At 44.4% G+C, this 18,136-nt stretch overlaps 2 protein-coding genes across 25 annotated transcripts in view; both read left to right on the top strand.

The window, feature by feature from the left end:
* The window catches only part of clasp1a (cytoplasmic linker associated protein 1a), a 59,421-nt gene extending 51,693 nt beyond the window's left edge, over positions 1-7,728 (top strand). For 14 of the 23 annotated variants that reach the window (XM_034574513.1, XM_034574506.1, XM_034574511.1 and 11 more), the window contains 9 exons: positions 266-409; positions 679-826; positions 949-1,195; positions 2,127-2,183; positions 3,028-3,221; positions 3,375-3,503; positions 4,143-4,349; positions 4,767-4,883; positions 5,813-7,728. In XM_034574513.1, coding sequence (XP_034430404.1) covers positions 266-409; positions 679-826; positions 949-1,195; positions 2,127-2,183; positions 3,028-3,221; positions 3,375-3,503; positions 4,143-4,349; positions 4,767-4,883; positions 5,813-5,899 — 1,330 coding nt within the window. In that variant the 3' untranslated portion in view covers positions 5,900-7,728. The remainder of the gene's footprint in view (positions 1-265; positions 410-678; positions 827-948; positions 1,196-2,126; positions 2,184-3,027; positions 3,222-3,374; positions 3,504-4,142; positions 4,350-4,766; positions 4,884-5,812) is intronic. The other 9 variants (XM_034574518.1, XM_034574524.1, XM_034574523.1 and 6 more) reach the window with 4 other exon arrangements.
* A 1,216-nt stretch (positions 7,729-8,944) lies between these two features.
* tfcp2l1 (transcription factor CP2-like 1) lies at positions 8,945-17,114 on the top strand. 2 transcript variants are annotated; one of them, XM_034574534.1, is made up of 15 exons: positions 8,945-9,132; positions 9,610-9,764; positions 11,429-11,502; positions 13,148-13,253; positions 13,572-13,678; positions 13,765-13,917; positions 14,039-14,149; positions 15,070-15,173; positions 15,431-15,479; positions 15,593-15,686; positions 15,806-15,896; positions 16,028-16,110; positions 16,197-16,339; positions 16,832-16,883; positions 16,985-17,114. In XM_034574534.1, exons 1-15 carry the CDS (start codon positions 9,074-9,076, stop codon positions 17,020-17,022), a joined length of 1,419 nt encoding a protein of 472 aa, XP_034430425.1. In that variant the 5' UTR covers positions 8,945-9,073; the 3' UTR covers positions 17,023-17,114. The 2 variants fall into 2 exon arrangements, with proteins under 2 accessions (XP_034430425.1, XP_034430424.1); XM_034574533.1 differs by having other exon boundaries at positions 15,428-15,479.
* The last annotated feature ends 1,022 nt before the right edge of the window (positions 17,115-18,136 follow it).

The following is an 18,136-nucleotide window of genomic DNA, read 5'->3' as shown; positions in this document are numbered from 1 at the left end:
TAATGTAAAGCCGAGTTTGTGGGTTTCTGCTACTTTTCCGCTGCTTTCCTCTAAACTAACACTTTCCCCTTGAACCTCTAAAGCTCAGACTAGTTTCTTTTTTGTCTTTTCTCTTTCCGCACACTTTGTTTTTCCTCCTCCTCTCACTTGTCTTGTCTCGTGGTGTCCTCGTGTTGTCGGTTTCCATCTCCTGTGCCCCCCCTCTCTGTCTCTCTTCCTGGCCTGTCCTGTCCGTCCTTCCCTTCCGGCCGTGCTGTGGCAACAGTCGGTTATGGGGTTGGGGTGTCGACGGCCTGTCAAAGCACCCCCCTGCTCCTGCTCCTGCTCCTGCTCCTCCTCCTCCTCCTCAGCCTCACTCCGCCCCTGCTGCCCCCTCCCTCAGGGTCCTGCGCAGAGCATATTCACCCAGGTAATGAGGGTGGGCTGAGACACACAGGAGGTTACGCCCCCACAGGAAAGCCCGACCCTTTGCATGACTGACATTTCCCTTTTCCAGACCAGCTGAGAGAATCTTTGATTTTTACTTTCCTGCTTGATTCACACACGTATTAATCCATTATCTCTAATAAAATGGAAATATTGTCTAACATCGCTTCTGTGCTCGTTTACCTGCTTCTGATACACAATTTAAAGCTGGTGTGTATCTCTCTCTGTCGTTTGTGTGTGTTTGTGTGTTAGTATGATGGAGTATGACACTGAGAACATGAACTCGGAGGAGATCTACAGCTCGCTCCGTGGTGTCACTGAGGCCATTCAGAGCTTCAGCTACCGGAGCCAGGAGGACCTGAATGAGCCAATCAGACGGGAGGGCAAGAGGGACGACGCTGTGAGTCACAACCTTATCAAGAACTTTCTTGAATATTCTTTTTAAAGGGATAGTTCACCCAAAAAGGGTTGGACGACTACAACCTAAAGTAATAATCTGTTTCTCTCTCTTTTGTCTTCCAGGCCGGGCGAGAAGGAGTAGCGTCGTCCCCTGGCTCTGACGCTCGCTTGGGCTTGGACGTGGTGGAAGGAGGTCGCACTGCCTTGGATAACAAAACCTCTCTGCTCAACACGCCCTCGCCTCGCTCGTTCTCCGGGCCGCGCGGCCGCGAGTTTGCTCCTTATGGCTACGGAGATAGCATCTGTACCTATGACAAGAGCGCCTTGAAGGAGGCCGTCTTCGACGATGACGTGGAGCAGTTCCGCGACTGTGAGTTCCCGTTGGTAACCAAGCTGCGGCGAGGTTTTGGCCTGTTGATTATTGCAGGGAACAGAAATCGGCATCGCAATATTTCCACGTCCACATACATGTTGTGTTTTTAGAGAAGCGTTGCCGCGGTGGTCGATGTTACTGGTGTAACATGGTGTTCAGGCCCCTCCTTATTATATCACCCGACCACCAGCCAGCGTCTGTTTCCTTTTATAGACATAAAACTTGTTTGCTTTATTTTTGTGCATCAGTGGCAGCTTCCGTGTCTCAAATTATCAATACTTAGAGGCGCTGCAGTTATAAAGTGAAAGTTAAAGTGTCTCTATGCAGCAGCAGAACAGATTCTGACTCAGGACGACAAAGCCCGAATTGATTATTTTGTCCGAACCCATCCCGACCTATCGTTCTACAGCAGAGTCACATCACAAAGTAATGGAGTTTTATTTTATTTGACAGATGTGGTGTTAAAAGATCATTAAAACGTTGGATAATTTGAGGGTCTATCATCTCAACGTGTGTTTGAGACACAGAAGCTTTAAGAGCACAAACCAGCAGCCCTCACTTTTCCCTCCTCATCCCTCCGAACACATCTGTCATCCACCATTACTCTATTGTATAATGTGACCATATCATATTGTATTGAGAACACAAAGAGAGATAGATTCTGCTGTGTGATGCTGAGACTTGACACAAGATGTAGAACGAAGAGGTGAAACTTTCTGTGCTTTAGTTTTTACCACAACCACCGGCGGGTGTGTGAGTCTGCAGTTCCTTTATTGTGAGACACAATCCGCTCTGTGCATCACTGTGTTGTCATCGCATCCTGTGCCTCCTGTCTCCCCTCTGTCCCCCACCTCCATCCCTCCTCCACCCACACCCTCCTCCTCCTGCTCCTCCTGCTCCTCCTCCTCCTCCTCCTCCTCCTCTCCAGGCCGACGTCAGGAAAGTGGTGAAAACAAGATGACGCTCCCCAAGGTCTTTGCTCCCGGTAAAGAAGCCCTCCCCTGCCTGAGTTGTCTGACCAGCAGACTTAATGACTGAACTACCGTCTGACTCTTTCACTGACCATCACTGCTCTCACCCTCTTTCTGTGTTTGCTTCCCTGTTTCTTCTCGGGTCTTCTAACTTCTTTTAACTCCACCTCGTCCCTTTGTGTTCACTAAGTCCAACCTGTCCTACTTTAAACCAGAAGTAGCAGGCAGGTTAATGCTTTTACTAAATGGTTGTGGGATTCTCTTTGATAATTAATAACTTCATATTAACTTCAACAATTACACAGCTTGATATCCACAGCACAGTTCATCTTACTAAGATCTATAGCACAGCAATAAAAGGTAATTTTGTCCTTCTGACTATTATAAGAAGAGATAAACTGAGTTCTACACCCATCAGTTGACTTTGTGTGTGTATATATATATATATTTTATATTCAAAGTCCATTCAAAATCCCCTTTTAAATTATCAAGCTTCCAAAATTCAAAATTTGTGCAACAACATTAGACATTTATCACTAACACCATCACTGCATTTAGAGCTTTACTCTTCTCATAGTGTGATCTGCATTTTCTATCTTAACATATCATGTCACTTTATATTCATTCTTAACATATAACATCTATTTTTAATTGGTTCTACAATAACATACTTATACAATAAGCAGTTTATTTATGTTGTAAACGGGTACAAAATTATCCCGCAGCACTTTTCCTCTTGTTTAAAAAACACAATAAACCCTGAGGAGTGATGGCAGATGAAATGAGTGATGAATTAAACCAAGATCCGATTGTTTTTGACTTATTAACTCGTTCTTTTCTCCTCCTCCTCTCGGCGAGCAGTCGGTCAGGACCACTCTGACCTCGTAGCCGACCTTCTCAAGGAGCTGTCCAATCACAACGAGCGTTCAGAGGAGCGTAAAGGTGCCCTGGTGGAGCTGCTGAAGATCACCCGAGAAGACAGCCCGTCCGTGTGGGACGAGCACTTTAAAACCATCCTGCTCCTCCTGCTGGAGACGCTGAGTGATAAAGATGTATGTTGAATAATGACTCTGCTAGTGTGTCTCTACTGTGTGTGTGTGTGTTTCCATTGATGCTTGTTATCATACAAAGAAATAGTGCTCGTGTTTGTGGAGTCTGCGTATGAAAGAGCAGGGTATTAAACGGACTGTCCCTGTGTCCCTCAGCACACCATCCGAGCCATGGCCCTGCGCGTGCTCAAAGAAATCCTGAAGAATCAGCCGGCTCGCTTCAAAAACTATGCGGAGCTGACGATCATGAAGACTCTGGAGGCGCACAAAGACTCGCACAAGGAGGTACACAGCTCCCGCTTCATCCACACACTGCAGTGTTTAAAACAAGCTGCAGAGTTTAACTGCTGCAAGCAACTCAACACTGTCACTGCACCCATTGTTTGTGTAATAACGTCTGTGCAGCTTGAAATCACAGATCAGAGTCCATTTATTATAAATCCAAAGAGAAACCTAGTTGTGCAGCGTGTCATCCGTTCATTTGTGAGCCCAGAGACGGCAAAGACTAATATTTTCCTCATTAAGTTGAGTTTGGAAAGTCAAACTTCCTTTTAAAACCTTTTTACTTTTATTTTGAAATTAGGGCCTTACAGTCTTGGCATCAATATGAGACAGTTACAATAGCTGGACGCTATAACCCCGACCTTTGAGCCTTAAACAAGATTTAAAATGGCACTCAGTAAAGCTCAACCTCTGCCAAGGCCCACTCGTAGATTAGTCACCTTAATATTCCTGATTTGATCCATGAAAAATCACCACCATGGTAAAGAAAGTGGAAGAGAAAATTCCTGGATGTTCCTCAAAGTTTTATGGTTTCTTTTCATCCTGATAAAACACTAGTCGTCACCACTGAAAGACACAAATTTAATTTAATTTAATTCTACACTATACGATTGACCACGGTGTGTGTGTGTGTTCTTCTAGGTGGTGCGTGCAGCTGAGGAGGCTGCCACCACCCTGGCCGGTTCCATCCACCCGGAGCAATGCATCAAGGTCCTGTGCCCTATTGTCCAGACGGCCGACTACCCCATCAACTTGGCTGCCATCAAAATGCAAACTAAAGTCATCGAACGCATCACCAAGGACTCACTAGTGACGCTGCTGCCCGACATCATCCCCGGACTCCTGCAGGTCGGACTCAAAGCTACAAGACACATTAACTGAACGGCAGATAATGAAAACCCACATTTCTTACTTTAAATGTCAGGAAACTTTCTTCAAAAAGTTGATCAAACTCAAAACGGATCTGAAAAGGCACTGACATATGGTGTGCACGTCGTTTACCAGACACACGTGGCAAATGTCCCGAGACCTCTACACATTATATAACATGAAAACAGGGTTTCAGATTAGAAACATCCTCGCCGGCTTCAAAAAAGGCTTATTTGGTCAATGTTCATATTTGGACACTGGGAATTATTTGCCTTATTTGTCCCTGGAAATGTTTGCGTGTACTCTGCCCTATCTGCAACTCCTGCTGACCCCTTGTGTGTGTTTCTGTATGTGTGTGTGTGTGTGTGTGTGTGATGCCGCCTCTTCTCTCTGCAGGGCTATGACAACACAGAGAGCAGCGTACGCAAGGCCAGCGTGTTCTGTCTGGTGGCGATCTACTCTGTGATTGGCGAGGACCTCAAACCCCATCTGGCTCAACTCACGGGCAGCAAGGTATCGAATGTCACCAAAAACACTCTGCATGAACAGACACACACACACACACACACACACACACACACACACACACACACACACACACACACACACACACACACACACACACACACACAGGCTTCACCAGACGCAGACCCTTATCATCTTCTCATGTTGTCATTTCTCAACTGGCTCCAACCGGTTGTCCAAGTATTAAGCCCAGGGTCATATTTGTCCTGCTTGTCACTACGTGTCCCAGGGTTATGTAAGGCTTGAGGCCTGAGGGGCAGGTGCACCTGGATGGAGGGATCCTTCCCAAACCACTCCCACTCCCCCCCCACCTCCCGTCTTGAGGGGTAGACTGGTTATCTGAGAGGAGTCGATAAAGTTCAGTGTCGACTGAGAGAAGCCGATGAAGCACTGGCACGTTCTCAAGTTGTCCAGATCATATAAAAAAAGGCAAAGTGATAAGGAGTCAAAGGGGCAGATTCAAGAGGACAATAGACTTTATTCATTTATTATTATACACTGATCAATTTAAGAACCAGCAGAACCAGCAGGGGTTAAAGTGCTCCACCACTGTGCCTGAGTTCTAGTGCGTTCTAGATTTAAAAATACAATTAAGTGCTTATGCAATAAAAAAATAACCATTCGGTCTTCAGAATCTCCAAACGCCCACTCGCTCGTATTGAATCCTGCAGAGTGTCTTCTGCTGTCTTCTGATATTGGACATTCTCTGGGCTTTTTACTAGGAGTAACTACGGAGAAAGTCCACAGGTTCTCACTGACATTTGGGTTCTCACCCCTCCAGAGAACGTGTGAAGGTTCTCCTCAGCACAGTGCATGTCTGACTGCAGCTTCAGATGGACACACCCAGGCCTCCTCTTACTGCTGAAGTGATGATTGATGTCTGGTGTTTGTGTGTTTGTGTGTTTGTGTGTTTGCAGATGAAGCTACTGAACCTGTACATCAAGCGAGCCCAGACGACCAACAGCAATAGCAGCAGCTCCTCTGACGTCTCCTCTCACAGCTAATGGAGCGGGGGGGGGTTTCATCTGGAAACGGCGTGGATGGACGTGGGCGTGGCCGTGCTTCTCTCAGACTTCTCCGTGTCTGAGCTTCCCCCTCCTCCTCCTCTTCCTCCTCTTCCTCCTCCTCCTCCTCCTCATCATCACAACGCTCCACTGCGCTTCTCTCCTGTTTCGAGGGGCTGCCGTCAACCTGTGTGTCCACCCCCCCCCACCCCCCCACCCCCCTGCTCTCAATACTTGTGAATGTAACTCCGGGCCGGTTGTAGACTCAACGCGTTAAGAGTCTTGTGGACGTGGGGAAACGCGTCACGGCTCCCACGACCTCCACTCTGCCTTTTGTCAAAGTGATCCCCTTCCTCCCTGAGCCCTCAGATTTGGTAGCAGACGGAGTTCGTTCACGTCAGAGGAGACAAACGTGTCTGAGAATCGGTTTCTAAACAATTAGGGATGAAGTGTCATTTGGCTGGCCCAATGATGGTAATACGCCTCCAGGCCGGGGGGTGAATTCTGGTTTGGGAGCATGAAAACCAAATATTACACGAAAATGTGCAAGGGAACAATGTGACATAAAAAGAAAGTACTGTATAATCATATTAAGTTAATGTTTTAAGTTAATGATCTGGCTTCATAGAAGCCTGTGCTTTGATTGTAGTCTTTTTTTATGTTGGTTTATAATTAAGAGTGGCTCATTCGATTGAATCCCCCTTTGACAAAAGTAAAGGTACCGCTGAAAGGAAACTTTTCAGCTAGAGAAGTGACTCCTTCAAACGTTGTGCACGTCTTTACGTTGAGCTGGAGAAGATGAGATTGCCGTTGAAGTGCACCTTTTAAAAAATTTGAAGTGAAATTCCCACTCAGCAGTCGAGGTTTGACCCGGGGGAAGTTGTGTTTCCTGTGTTTTCCCTCTGAACTCTCTGCATTAAAGCGTGGAACCGGAGCTTTTAACAAACCAGCGACACCTACATCCCGGCTGCTGCTCGGGACCACGTGCGCTGAGTGACTGTCTGAAGAGGACGCCCTTTGTAAATACTACAAGCTGAGCGAGAGAGAGACTGTCATGAAGACATTTCCAGGCCTTATTCACTTCACACGCGACTGGGACTGCAGAGCGTGACTGGGACGTGCAGCACTGGAGCTCCTTGCTCAAACAATGTGAATCTGCAGGAGAAACGGACCCTGGTGGAGTTTTTGCCGAAGAAGCAAACCCAGTATTAGTTGTTGTTGCTCCCCGACATGTAGCCACAGCTTCTGCAATAACCCTCAACACACACACACATAAAGGTATTTTGTACATATACACTTTTTTCACCACTGCTTCGCAAAACAATTTTACAAAAAGTCAGTAAAAAGTGAAACAGGCCGACGGTCCGGACTTTTTCTGCACGTTAGCAAATTTAGCTCGCATGGAATCTGCAGCACTATTTGTCGGCGTTGTGCGATTTTTGCAGGGCCCAGGTTGTCGGCTGTTTAAAGTGCACTTGTAACATCCCCAGGTTACTCATCTCTAGCGTTTCGGAGGAGGTCGTGTGGAAGAAGGTACAAAGTGGATCCAGCATCTGTTGACCACAACACGTGTTTGGTAGAATTGAGTCGGTAGATGTTGAGGAAATCGTACCTCCGAGCACGATTGTGTGTTTTATCTTATCAGCTCTAAGGCTGAGCTTTAAAATGTTGATGATTGGTGGCGAGGAAGAGTTTCCTCTTTTGATCAGATATTTATTATTGGGTATGATTTGGTTGATCATGGTACAGTTCATCTGCTGTAGACAAGGATCAGACTGCTACTGCTTTTTGTTTTTTAATTCTCATTTGCTGACTTCTAGCAAATCAATGATGATGATGATGATGATAATAAGAATGAATATTAATAAGATGTTCACTTTGACACACGCTGAGAGAAGTGGCCAAATCTGCTTATCTTAAGTAAATGAATGTACAGAATCTGCATATGTTATGATTTGCTTTATGAGTATTGGTACTGAAAGTATACAACAATTTGCCTGCTTGACTTTCACCGAAATCCCCTCGACGGTCTCCCCCCGGTAATCGGCCGAGCTTTTGCAAATCGAGGGTAAAGTCCAGCGAACCTCCGGCGTCTCGCGTTCTCACACAGCTGCTCCCAGAAACAGCCAAGATGCTCTTCCCCTCGCAAACTGTTCACTATGCATGTTCTGCAGTACACTGTCTTTCTTTTGTCATGTAATATTCATACCTGTATTTATATATTTTATCTTATTTTATTTTATTCTCATGATAAACTGTACAGAATGTTTTTTTTTTTGTTTTGTTGTTTTTGTTAAAATACACCTGTGATAGATTTGCAACGATATAAAGAAACTGTTTGCTCTCGAAAAATAAAACCAACTCAGAGCTCATCTGAAACTTCTCTTGTTCTGCTTCTTCAAAAGTTTCTTAAAGTGTCAATCTGAGCTTCCCTCCTCTTCTTCACTTTCCTCCGAGCTGCGGCTGAACCTGGACTTCCACCGGGGTCCTGGCAGCAGTGTTGTCCACATGCGTCCGAGCGCTGAGGTGTGCTGACGCTCCCTGTAAACATTAACCTGAGCAGAGTTTGAAATGAACTGCTGCTAATCTGTGAGGAGACGGAGCAGCAGCTGCTGCAGGGGTCCGAGTAAACTAATATTTAATTTACCAGTTGTTCTGTTACCTTTTGTTTCTTTTATTTGTGGTTGTGACATCAGCCGCCGTAAAGACAAAACTACTGCTCCTTGATTTATTTATTTATTTATTACATAATACCACAGATATCCGGTTCTTTCTTGAAAACCTCATCGATGCCAGTCCTGTGAATCCCACTCGTACAGCTCCGTGTTTGTTTTCCAAATTTTCTCCCCAGACATCATTTCCATGAGTGAGTTTAAAGTCTAGGTTTAGGGCCAAACTGTCGGCAGTGTCAACAACAGGCCAAGTGAAGCTGCCATTAATGCATCAACCCGGCCAGACCGTGGTTGTGGGAGGTGTGGCCCCCCCACTCCCCGCCTCTCAAAAGGTCATCCAAGGTGTGCTGGTGATATCACCGGCTGATATAAGAGGCAGGGCGGCGAGCTCCGGCTGCAAAACCCCCGTCTGAGCTGAAGTGCGAGGAGGCCGGCAGGCGTGCAGAGCTCCGTGTGTCTCACCTGAGGTCCGAGGATACGAGAGGACGTCGCACTGGACAATATGCTGTTCTGCCATTCCCAGCCTGAGTCCTACCACCAGCACTCTGCCACTTACATTAGGTAAAGCAGACAAGTTGAGAGGCTTCATTAACCTGTGGATTTCAGAAAAGTGACATTTACAACAGGTGGAGTTCAGAGAGTCATGGTGGCAAAGCAGTGACCTTTACTTACATGAGAGGAGACGGAGTTTAGATTGAAAAGTATTTTTTTAAATGTGCACTGCTGCAGTAATCTGCCTGTGAAATCATGTTTTTATTCATTATTGTTTAAAATCAATTCATCAGAGTGAAATTCAACTTTTGAATTGCATTTGAATGGTTAACTTTAAAGGAGCATTGCATTCAAAATCCACTTTTAGATTCTTTAGACTGTTTCTCTTGCTGTGACTTAACATCTGAGCTGCAGCATTAACTCTGTGTTTTGCAACATCTCACGTGTCTTTGCCCACGGACACTGATTAGATGATTAAACAACCAGCGCAGTCACCTCTGTCATCCGGCTGCTCAGCTCTCCCTCTGTCCTGCTGCTCTCTTTCAGAGAGGCCATAGCACCTTTCCTGGCAAACGAGGAATCCAGGCTTATGGCTGAAAGTGCCATATGTGCCAAGAGGAGCCCGTTCCAGTACTCGCTGTGTGCAGCCACCTCGCCGGCTGCCAAACAGCAGGAGGAGACGCTCACTTATCTCAACCAAGGTAGCTATCTGTCCTGTGAGGTGAATGTCCAGGTTGACTGAATGGACTGGAGCTCATGTTGTCACATAATTTAAAGCAAATTCATTGAAATGTTTAATAAACACACGTGTACAGCCTGGTGTGTGAGGTCATCAATACAACATCTTAATGTGCCAGATGTGCTTTAATCTATAGAATCATAATCAACTCCAAACCCAAGTTACAGCTGCAGATGTTTTGATGACGTCACAACATCAAGTTGAATCTGTCTGTGTCTGTGGAAGCAAAGAAAAGCCATAATTAGTTTGATTAGTGACTCTGGACCTAGTCGGGAAGTTTAACTAGATCTGCGTTTTGTTCTCAATTAACCTGCTGATTCATTTCTCAATTAAGTGTTTACTTAATAAAAATGTGAGAAAAAAATGCTTCTTTTGTCCGACAAACATTGTTTAATCATTGACAAAGATTAGAGAGAAACTGGACCTGGAGAACCTCAGGTCTTTTCAGGATTAATCCATTATCTAAACAGTTGCTCACTAACATTAATCCAAAAATCATTGCAGTTTATGAATATGTGATATTTAAATATGTTTAATATATAAATTTACATGTAAAGCATTCAAATATTTTGGGTTTTAAGTGAAGTTATGTAATTTTTTGTCCTGACAACACAATATTCTTGTGTCAGTAGTATTCAGTCACTCATTCAAACTTCTGTGTCTGTGACCATGTGACTCACAGGACATCACCTGATTGGACCGAGCTCTGTTCAATTCAAATGAGGCTTTATTGATTTTCCTTGGAAGTCGTAATGTCTAAAATAAACTAATTGAATATATATAAATAAAACAAGGACATTTCGACAGTATGTTTTAAGGAATCCATATGTCACAGTTATAAAATGAAATTCCTTTGGCCTTCTTTTGCTTCCATATGTAATTGTTAACAGATGTGAGTAGTAATCCAAAAAGAAGAAGACTTCCTGTCCTGGACTTTATGAATCAGATGTAAACATAATTACAATCACACAATAAGTCTGATTTCTCTTTACAACATGAGCTCCTGCTTGTTTTCTTACATGTCTGACTTTCATCTTCTAATCTGTTCTCCTCTTTGTTTCTTTGTTTCTTTGTTCTTTCCTCTTTGTTCTTTCCTCTTTGTTCTTTCCTCTTTGTACTTCGTTCTGGAACTTTCTGATTGTGTTTCTCTTGTTGAACAGTGATATGTTGATATTTCTGCCTCTAAATACCTTCATGTTTCTTTGCCCTGCTTCTCTGCTCTGAAGTAATTTGTTTTACGAGTACACACAATGAAAGTGAGCTTGCTGTCACATGCAACTTTTGGCCAATGTTATAAGTTATAATATGATAAAAATTGCCATGTAACGGTGGCACATATTGATAATGAGTTAATTGCCTTCAGTGTCCAAAGCTTAGTTTTATAAATATACAGAAAAGTCACTGATGGTCCTGTCGTGTCCCTCACTGGCTTTTCTTGATATGATATGATATTAAAGTTCCTGTCTTACATTTGATCAGGATGGAGATATTTACATTTCATAAAGTGACTTTATAGAAAGGTTCCTAATTTGATTCAGTTTCTATCTCCACTTCCCCTCTTTTCTGATTGACTGATTTCCCATTTTTCAATTTTAATCAGGTCTTTTTTAATGTTTTAAAATGTAGGTCAGTCCTACGAAATCCGTATGCTTAACAGAAAACTAGTGGAGTATACAGATATAAGCAGCAAATATGTAAAGGTAGGTGTAAGGTCTATTTTTTGACTTTCATGTGACCTCCGCCTCTTTCTCCTAGTGTCTGTTTTCACATCTCCATTTCCTGGTTCGTCACAGGTCCCTCGACCCTCCCTTCCACTTCGGGGGGTGGGGTGTCCACCTCGGAGAGTTTGGTACTTTCACCCAAAAAACTACCTCTCCTCCTTCGTAGACTTTACAAACACACAACTCATCCTCCCTTCACGTTTCCAGCATCCACACACTCTGTTCACCTGAACACGCTCCTCTGCTTCCGCCTTCACCACCGGAGTTTACTTCAGAAAGAAATGAGCATCTTTACATTTCTTTAATTCACTTTTTAATATATATTTTTTTGTAAGTGATATCTCCCAGATGCCATTGCTTCCTGAATAAAGTCCATTAACAGCTCATAATGTCTGTCATGTCACTTTGGATTCAGGTTGTTGTGACATTTAAACGTGTTGTATTTCAGATGCGTATTGAAAGTAACTCCGTTTATTGCGCAGATGTTTTGAACACTGGCGAGTACGTGGAGGTCATTTCATTTCCGTGTGAGTGCATCCACTCCACATGCCTCCGTCCTCAGGCTGCCGCGGCTCCAGGGCCTAATGTTAGCTGCAGCTTCCTAGAGACACAGGAATGGGACAGGTGGCATCTACACAAACATATGACGTGTCGGGTCGAGTCGTGCATGAGCCTCCCCGTAAATATCATAAATATCCCAATGAACGCTTTGGTCGTTTCATCTGATTATGAGGGGAGTCGCCACGGGGCAGATTCTAAAGAGCAGCAGGGGGCGAGAAGGCGTCATCTTACTGCAACGTGCTTTAACTGAAGATGTGTCCGAGTGCATCACAAGATGTTTGTTACAACCTAAAGGTCCCGATCATGGGTCCAAGCACAGGAGACAACTTTTAACATGATGCAGCTGAATAGTGTCCCACAGCTCCAGCTCATTACATTCCTTTGAAAACACTACGCCTCAATTCAAGATCGTCCTGGTTACACAACTGTCTGTTCAGGCTGAATTATTCTACTGATGTGGAATGAGAAAACTAAAATGAGCCAGAAACAATCCTACTGTTGTTTAATTTCAGGCCATTGACGACATTAAAATATTCTCCAGCTTAGTTATATTCTAAATAAACTTTCATTCAAGTCCCATGAAGTTAAAACTAGAAGCAGGTTATAGATTGAAGACATGGATCAGGGTTCCCACATGTTGGAAAACGGTTTCCCACCTAATTTTGACACTTTTTGGTCTCTAGCGTGATTGTTGAACATTTTCTAATAAGTTATAAGAAGTGTTCTTCACCTACAAGTTTCTCCAGGAAGCTGAAGTGTCCATCAGATGGTTTCTTCAAGTCCAGATGAGTGTGGGAGCCCTGATTTCAATTCAAAATAAAAACCCTTTCTCTGCTGCTTCTTATTATTGATATTGATATATGTGCTGGCCCACTGACATGTGGACGCTGTTTTTAAATATGTGTACTGTAGGAATGCACTCACTCGCTCTGTTGTAATGAATGAATGTGGGAAGCCTCCTCGCACTTTGCCCAACAGTCCAGCTGTTTGGCTCCGTGCCGGCCCCCCCACTGGAGCTGCAGCTGCAGCTCGGGCCTGAATCCCTGATCCTACCTGTTCACAGAGTATCGTGCGCGTGGTGTTCCATGACCGTCGGCTGCAGTACATGGAGCACCAGCAGCTGGAGGGGTGGAGGTGGAACAGGCCCGGAGACCGCATCCTGGATCTAGGTACATTGGACTGTAGCAACACGTGACCTGTGATATATATCAAACCTCTCCTGTGATGCATTACTTCATCACCAGGCTCATTATGATCTGTACTCATGACTAAGTGTTGCCCTCCATGGAGCCACTGGTGTTGTTGTGTGTGCTTTGATCAACTTGACTGGACAGTGACAAACCAACAACCTTCTCGCCTTTTGACTCAGATTCTGCTAAATTCTATTCGCTGCATGGAAGGATGTGATGTCACTGTTTACCAACTGATCTCAGAACAGACACAACAGTCCAAAGTGAGGACTGACAGCCTGGCTGTATTTCCTGCAGATATCCCTCTGTCAGTGGGGATACTGGAGCCTCGTTCTCACGCTCTGCACCTCAACACCATCGAGTTCCTCTGGGATCCCGTGAAGAACGCTTCAGTGTTCATCCAGGTACAGACGGATTCTGGTCACACGTCTGGAGGCAAGTCAGTGCTGCTGCTCCTCCTCCTGCACATCTCCTGTCTCTGTCTCCTCAGGTCAACTGCATCAGCACCGAGTTCACGCCCAGGAAGCATGGCGGGGAGAAGGGGGTTCCCTTCCGCATCCAGGTGGACACGTTCACCACCAACGAACACGGGGAGTACATGGAGCACGTCCATTCGTCCAGCTGTCAGATCAAAGTCTTCAAGGTCTGAACCTTCGTCCAACTGCTTCTGTTTTTACACCTTTAAGCTACAAACACCTAAAACTTAACTCATCGATCTCAAGTTTCTACATCAAATCAAATGTCCTCATCTCTTCTGTCCTCAGCCCAAAGGAGCTGATCGCAAACTGAAGACGGACAAGGAGAAGATCGAGAAGAAGACGCTTCAAGACAGAGACAAGTACCAGGCGTCCCACGAGACCACCGTGCTGAAAGAGGTGGGTCCTCAGGACACGTTGCACAGCAGAGCAGGTCGGAGACGACCCTCTGGCTGCCTCCATGTTGTCAGAGTTAAGCTCTGATGTTATTGACCCCCCCAGCGGCAAATCCCTGTGTTATCTGGATTTGTCTCTAATCTCATCAGCCCTCAGTCAATCATTTTATCTCTGAGTCAGAATGTTTTCCTCCTCTCGTCTAACTTCCTCACACACAGAACATTTTAAACCAGTGTTTGTCAGTGTGTTAATGTGTGTGTGTGTGTGTGTGTGTGTGTGTGTGTGTGTGTGTGTGTGTGTGTGTGTGTGTGTGTGTGTGTGGGTGTTTGTCAATGATTGCGGCTCCGTGTGTGCGTCACTTTAGTCTTTGAACGTCAAGTGACTCTGCAGTTTAATCTGGTTTGTTATTCAACCAGACAAAACCAAACCTGAAGCGAGAAACCAATTGTCATTGTGTAGAATGAGGTGTTATATTTATATAGAATTATTATTGATGTATTAATTAACACATGGCCAGCATTACAATATTGTATCTACTTCAAAATGCATCATATTCTATAACTAAATCCTCTGTTTTATAGTCACAACAGTAGAAAGTGCAACATAGTTTTGATGCTTATCTGTCAAATATGTCACAACATACTTCAACACTTCCTGTGGCTGTTTCAAAGTAAAAGCACTTCAGAGTTTCTGTTGACTGAATCAATTCGTTTGTTTAAACAAGGTTTTTATTATTATTGTAGGACTGGAAGATGCAAAGCTTCTCTAGAGTCTTTAGTATTTGTAGTATTCAGGTGCATGAGGCAACAATTCTCTCTATGAATTAACACTTTTTACTCATTTCATTTGTTCTTAGTGTGAAAAATACAAATCCTTCCAGCGTTAATATGATATTTCTGATATTGTCTCCCTGCTCTCTCCAGTGCTCCCCTTGGCCCGACGCCCTGAACCTCACCACCCACAGCAGCTGCAGCACCCCCTCACCTGTTTACCACAGCTCACCCACTTCCTGCAGCGTCCCAGATGGGTGGGTCAGCCTTCTCTGTCCATGTCAGCACATCTGTTCTGCACCACCTCCACTCATTTAGTTCATTAGAGCCTTTGTGTAGAGAAGGCCTGACCCCTGCAGCGGTGTGTGATAGCGCCCTCTATGGGTTGACACCTAACCCTGCATGATGTGCCTCAGCAGTGAAAGAACAGACAGATGTTTTTCAGAGAGGAAAGAATAAAATACAACAAAAAAAACAATCACCCCCAATCTGCTCTTTCTTCCTCCTGTAGCAACTGTTCTCCAAACCAGCAGGGGGAGCTGCTCCTGCCCAGCTGCTCAGATGTAAGTAACAGTGTTGACGTTGCTCTCTCGTCCCTTAAAGGACAGTATTTGGAGACAGTGGATGCTGTGCTGCTGTACTCATTTCAAGGGCTCTTCTTCTTTTTGACATGTAGCACCTCCTGCCAGCGTCCTCGCCACAGGACACTCAGGACTGGCTACACCGTCACAGGTTCTCCTCTTTCTCGAGGCTCTTCACCAGCTTCTTAGGTAACAGTTGTCACAGAGCTCCTTGTGAAATCTGCAGACATATGAAAGAGATGCAACAAAGACACATGGTTCTACCTTCGAGGCAGAAAGCACAACCTCAGTCTCTGCTGTCGTTGCAGGTGCAGATCTTCTGAGCATGAGCAGGGAGGACCTGGTCCAGATATGTGGTCCAGCAGATGGCATCCGCCTCTTCAACACCATGAAAGGAAGGTGAGACTTCCAAGAGCCACAATTAATTTAGTTGTTTACCAGTTTTTTCTTTAATCGAAATCTGCTATATTCTGGTATATGGTATATATTCCATATATACGACTATAACGGTTCCCACTGGCTTCCTGCAGGTGCATCCAGCCCCGTCTCACCATGTACGTGTGCCAGCAGCAGGCCCGGAATCAACCTCCCATCAAGCCCGGGGGCGGAGACAGTGAGTGGGAATGTTGTGTAATATCTAATTACGTGTCCTCACGTATCAGATCAGTGTCTCAGTTTCTTCTTTCTCTTCCCCTGCAGTCTACCACGCTCTGTACCTGGAGGAGCTGACCCTGCTGGACCTGTCTGAGAAGGTGGCCATGCTGTACAGCATCACTCCGCAGCAAATCACACACATCTACAGACAAAAACCCACTGGGATCCACATCCTGGTCTCTGACGAGGTATTTATACACGCTTCACTCCTTTGGAGCCCGGGACTCTCACACAGTGCGGAGAACCACGTTCTGCAGCTAAAGAATCAGAACCTGCATGAACTTTACATTAGTGTAACTTAATCACAGATCATATCTATAGAGCTTTCTCCATCATAGCTGTTCAAATCGGGTTTACACATGAGGCATAAGTGCACTTTGTGTAAGTGTGTGTTAGTGTGTGAGGCTGATTGTCATTATAAAACTCACCTTTTTAAATCTGCTTTTAATCTGTGATTCATTTATGTACTATAATTGTTTTTAATGTAAAATCACTGTCTTTTAACTGCTATAATGTTACCTTATTGTTATTATTGTCCCTGTTTTTACCATGTTAAGAGCCTTTGAGTACCTTTTAAAAGCGCTATACAAATAAAATGTATTATTATTATCATCATCCAGAGAAAAAGGAGAGGAGATGATTGGGTTTTGTGTTTACACTGATCAATGTACTTCTCTCAGATGGTGCAGAACTTCGGGGAGGAGACGAGCTTCGTCATCAGCACTATAAGAGGTCATTTTATGTATTATTAATATATACAGACATTCAGCATCCATACTCCATAGCTGTTCTATTTTAAATGACCGTCTGCTTGCTTGTCTTCTGTCCTGCAGATGAAAACACTGACGGCTTCCACATTGTGTTGAAATGACCAGCAGGGGGACGCAGGAGGAGGTTTCATCCCAGCGATTGTACAGATTGTAAATAAATCCTTCTAGAATAAAAGATCACATATTTACAGTACAGTAAAAAAAGCTGTGAAGCTCGTGGTTTACTGTTGATTGTGTGTTTCTATTCAGCCGTCTTTAATTCCCTTGTTTTATTTGTACATTTGTCAAGTTACTGATTCATGTTTAATGTGCTTGTAATTCATGGTAAAGCGTGTCGCTCCTTCACATGTGCTCACATTCTATAAGCATCTATAAATGCCAGTGAATGACTTTCATGAAATAAAGCAAAGTAAGTGTCACACATCATCATGCAGACAAATCAAAAAGACAAATGAACAAAGGTGTTTTATGCTGTTTTAATGGGAGTGCTGGTCTCCCAGTGTCCCTGCTCTACGTGGATCTGCTGTTTCCCACCAGCTTCTGTTGCTTTAAGGCTGAACGTGGACAGTTTGATCTGTTTGTGCATTAAAGTCAGAATAAAGTATTTTGCACTGTTTTCTCTTCCTGTGGTTGGTGTGACTTCCTCTGTTCTAAACCTTCATCTCCACACACTTTAATATTCATACTTTAATATTCATACTTTAATATTCATACTTTAATATTCAGGTTCTCTCAGATTTGGTGAATTTATAATGATCTATGGGAGGCTTCTGAATGGTGACATCATCACATGTGAACTTGTGAACTTTAGAAGAAGAACACTGTTGATAACTTAAACAGATGAAATATATTACAACAAATACATGTTGTTGTACTTCCTCCTCCTCTTCCTTCTCCTCCTCTTCTTTTTCTTCCTCCTCCTCTTCTTCCTCCTCCTTCGCCCCTCTTCCTTCTCCTCTTCTTCCTCCTCCTCCTCCTCCTCTTCTTCTTCTTTTTCCTCCTCCTCTTCCTCTTCCTCCCCCTCCTCTTCCTCTCCTCTTCTTCCTAATCCGCCTCCTACTCATCCACTTCTTCCTCCTCCACCTCTTCTTCCTATCCCTCTTCTTCCTCCTCCTCTTCCTCTCCTCTTCTTCCTCCTCCACCTCTTTATACAACTCCTCCTCCTCCTTCTTCTTCCTCCTCCTCCTCCTCCTGCCCCCTCCTGCTCCTCCCCAT

The sequence above is a fragment of the Hippoglossus hippoglossus genome, chromosome 21 (assembly GCF_009819705.1).
Source record: "Hippoglossus hippoglossus isolate fHipHip1 chromosome 21, fHipHip1.pri, whole genome shotgun sequence".
In the NCBI taxonomy this organism is placed as follows: Eukaryota; Metazoa; Chordata; class Actinopteri; order Pleuronectiformes; family Pleuronectidae; genus Hippoglossus; species Hippoglossus hippoglossus.
The sequence above is the reverse complement of the archived record's forward strand: the minus strand, read 5'-3'. Positions and strand labels throughout refer to the sequence as shown.

Bases quoted from the DNA above. Each gene is read 5' to 3' on its own strand.
- tfcp2l1 (XM_034574533.1), top strand. From the start codon at position 9,074: ATGCTGTTCTGCCATTCCCAGCCTGAGTCCTACCACCAGCACTCTGCC. The intron at 9,133-9,609 runs GTAAAGCAGACA...GCTCTCTTTCAG, and splicing joins CACTCTGCCACTTACATTAG to AGAGGCCATAGCACCTTTCC. The intron at 15,687-15,805 runs GTAACAGTTGTC...CTGTCGTTGCAG, and splicing joins GCTCTTCACCAGCTTCTTAG to GTGCAGATCTTCTGAGCATG.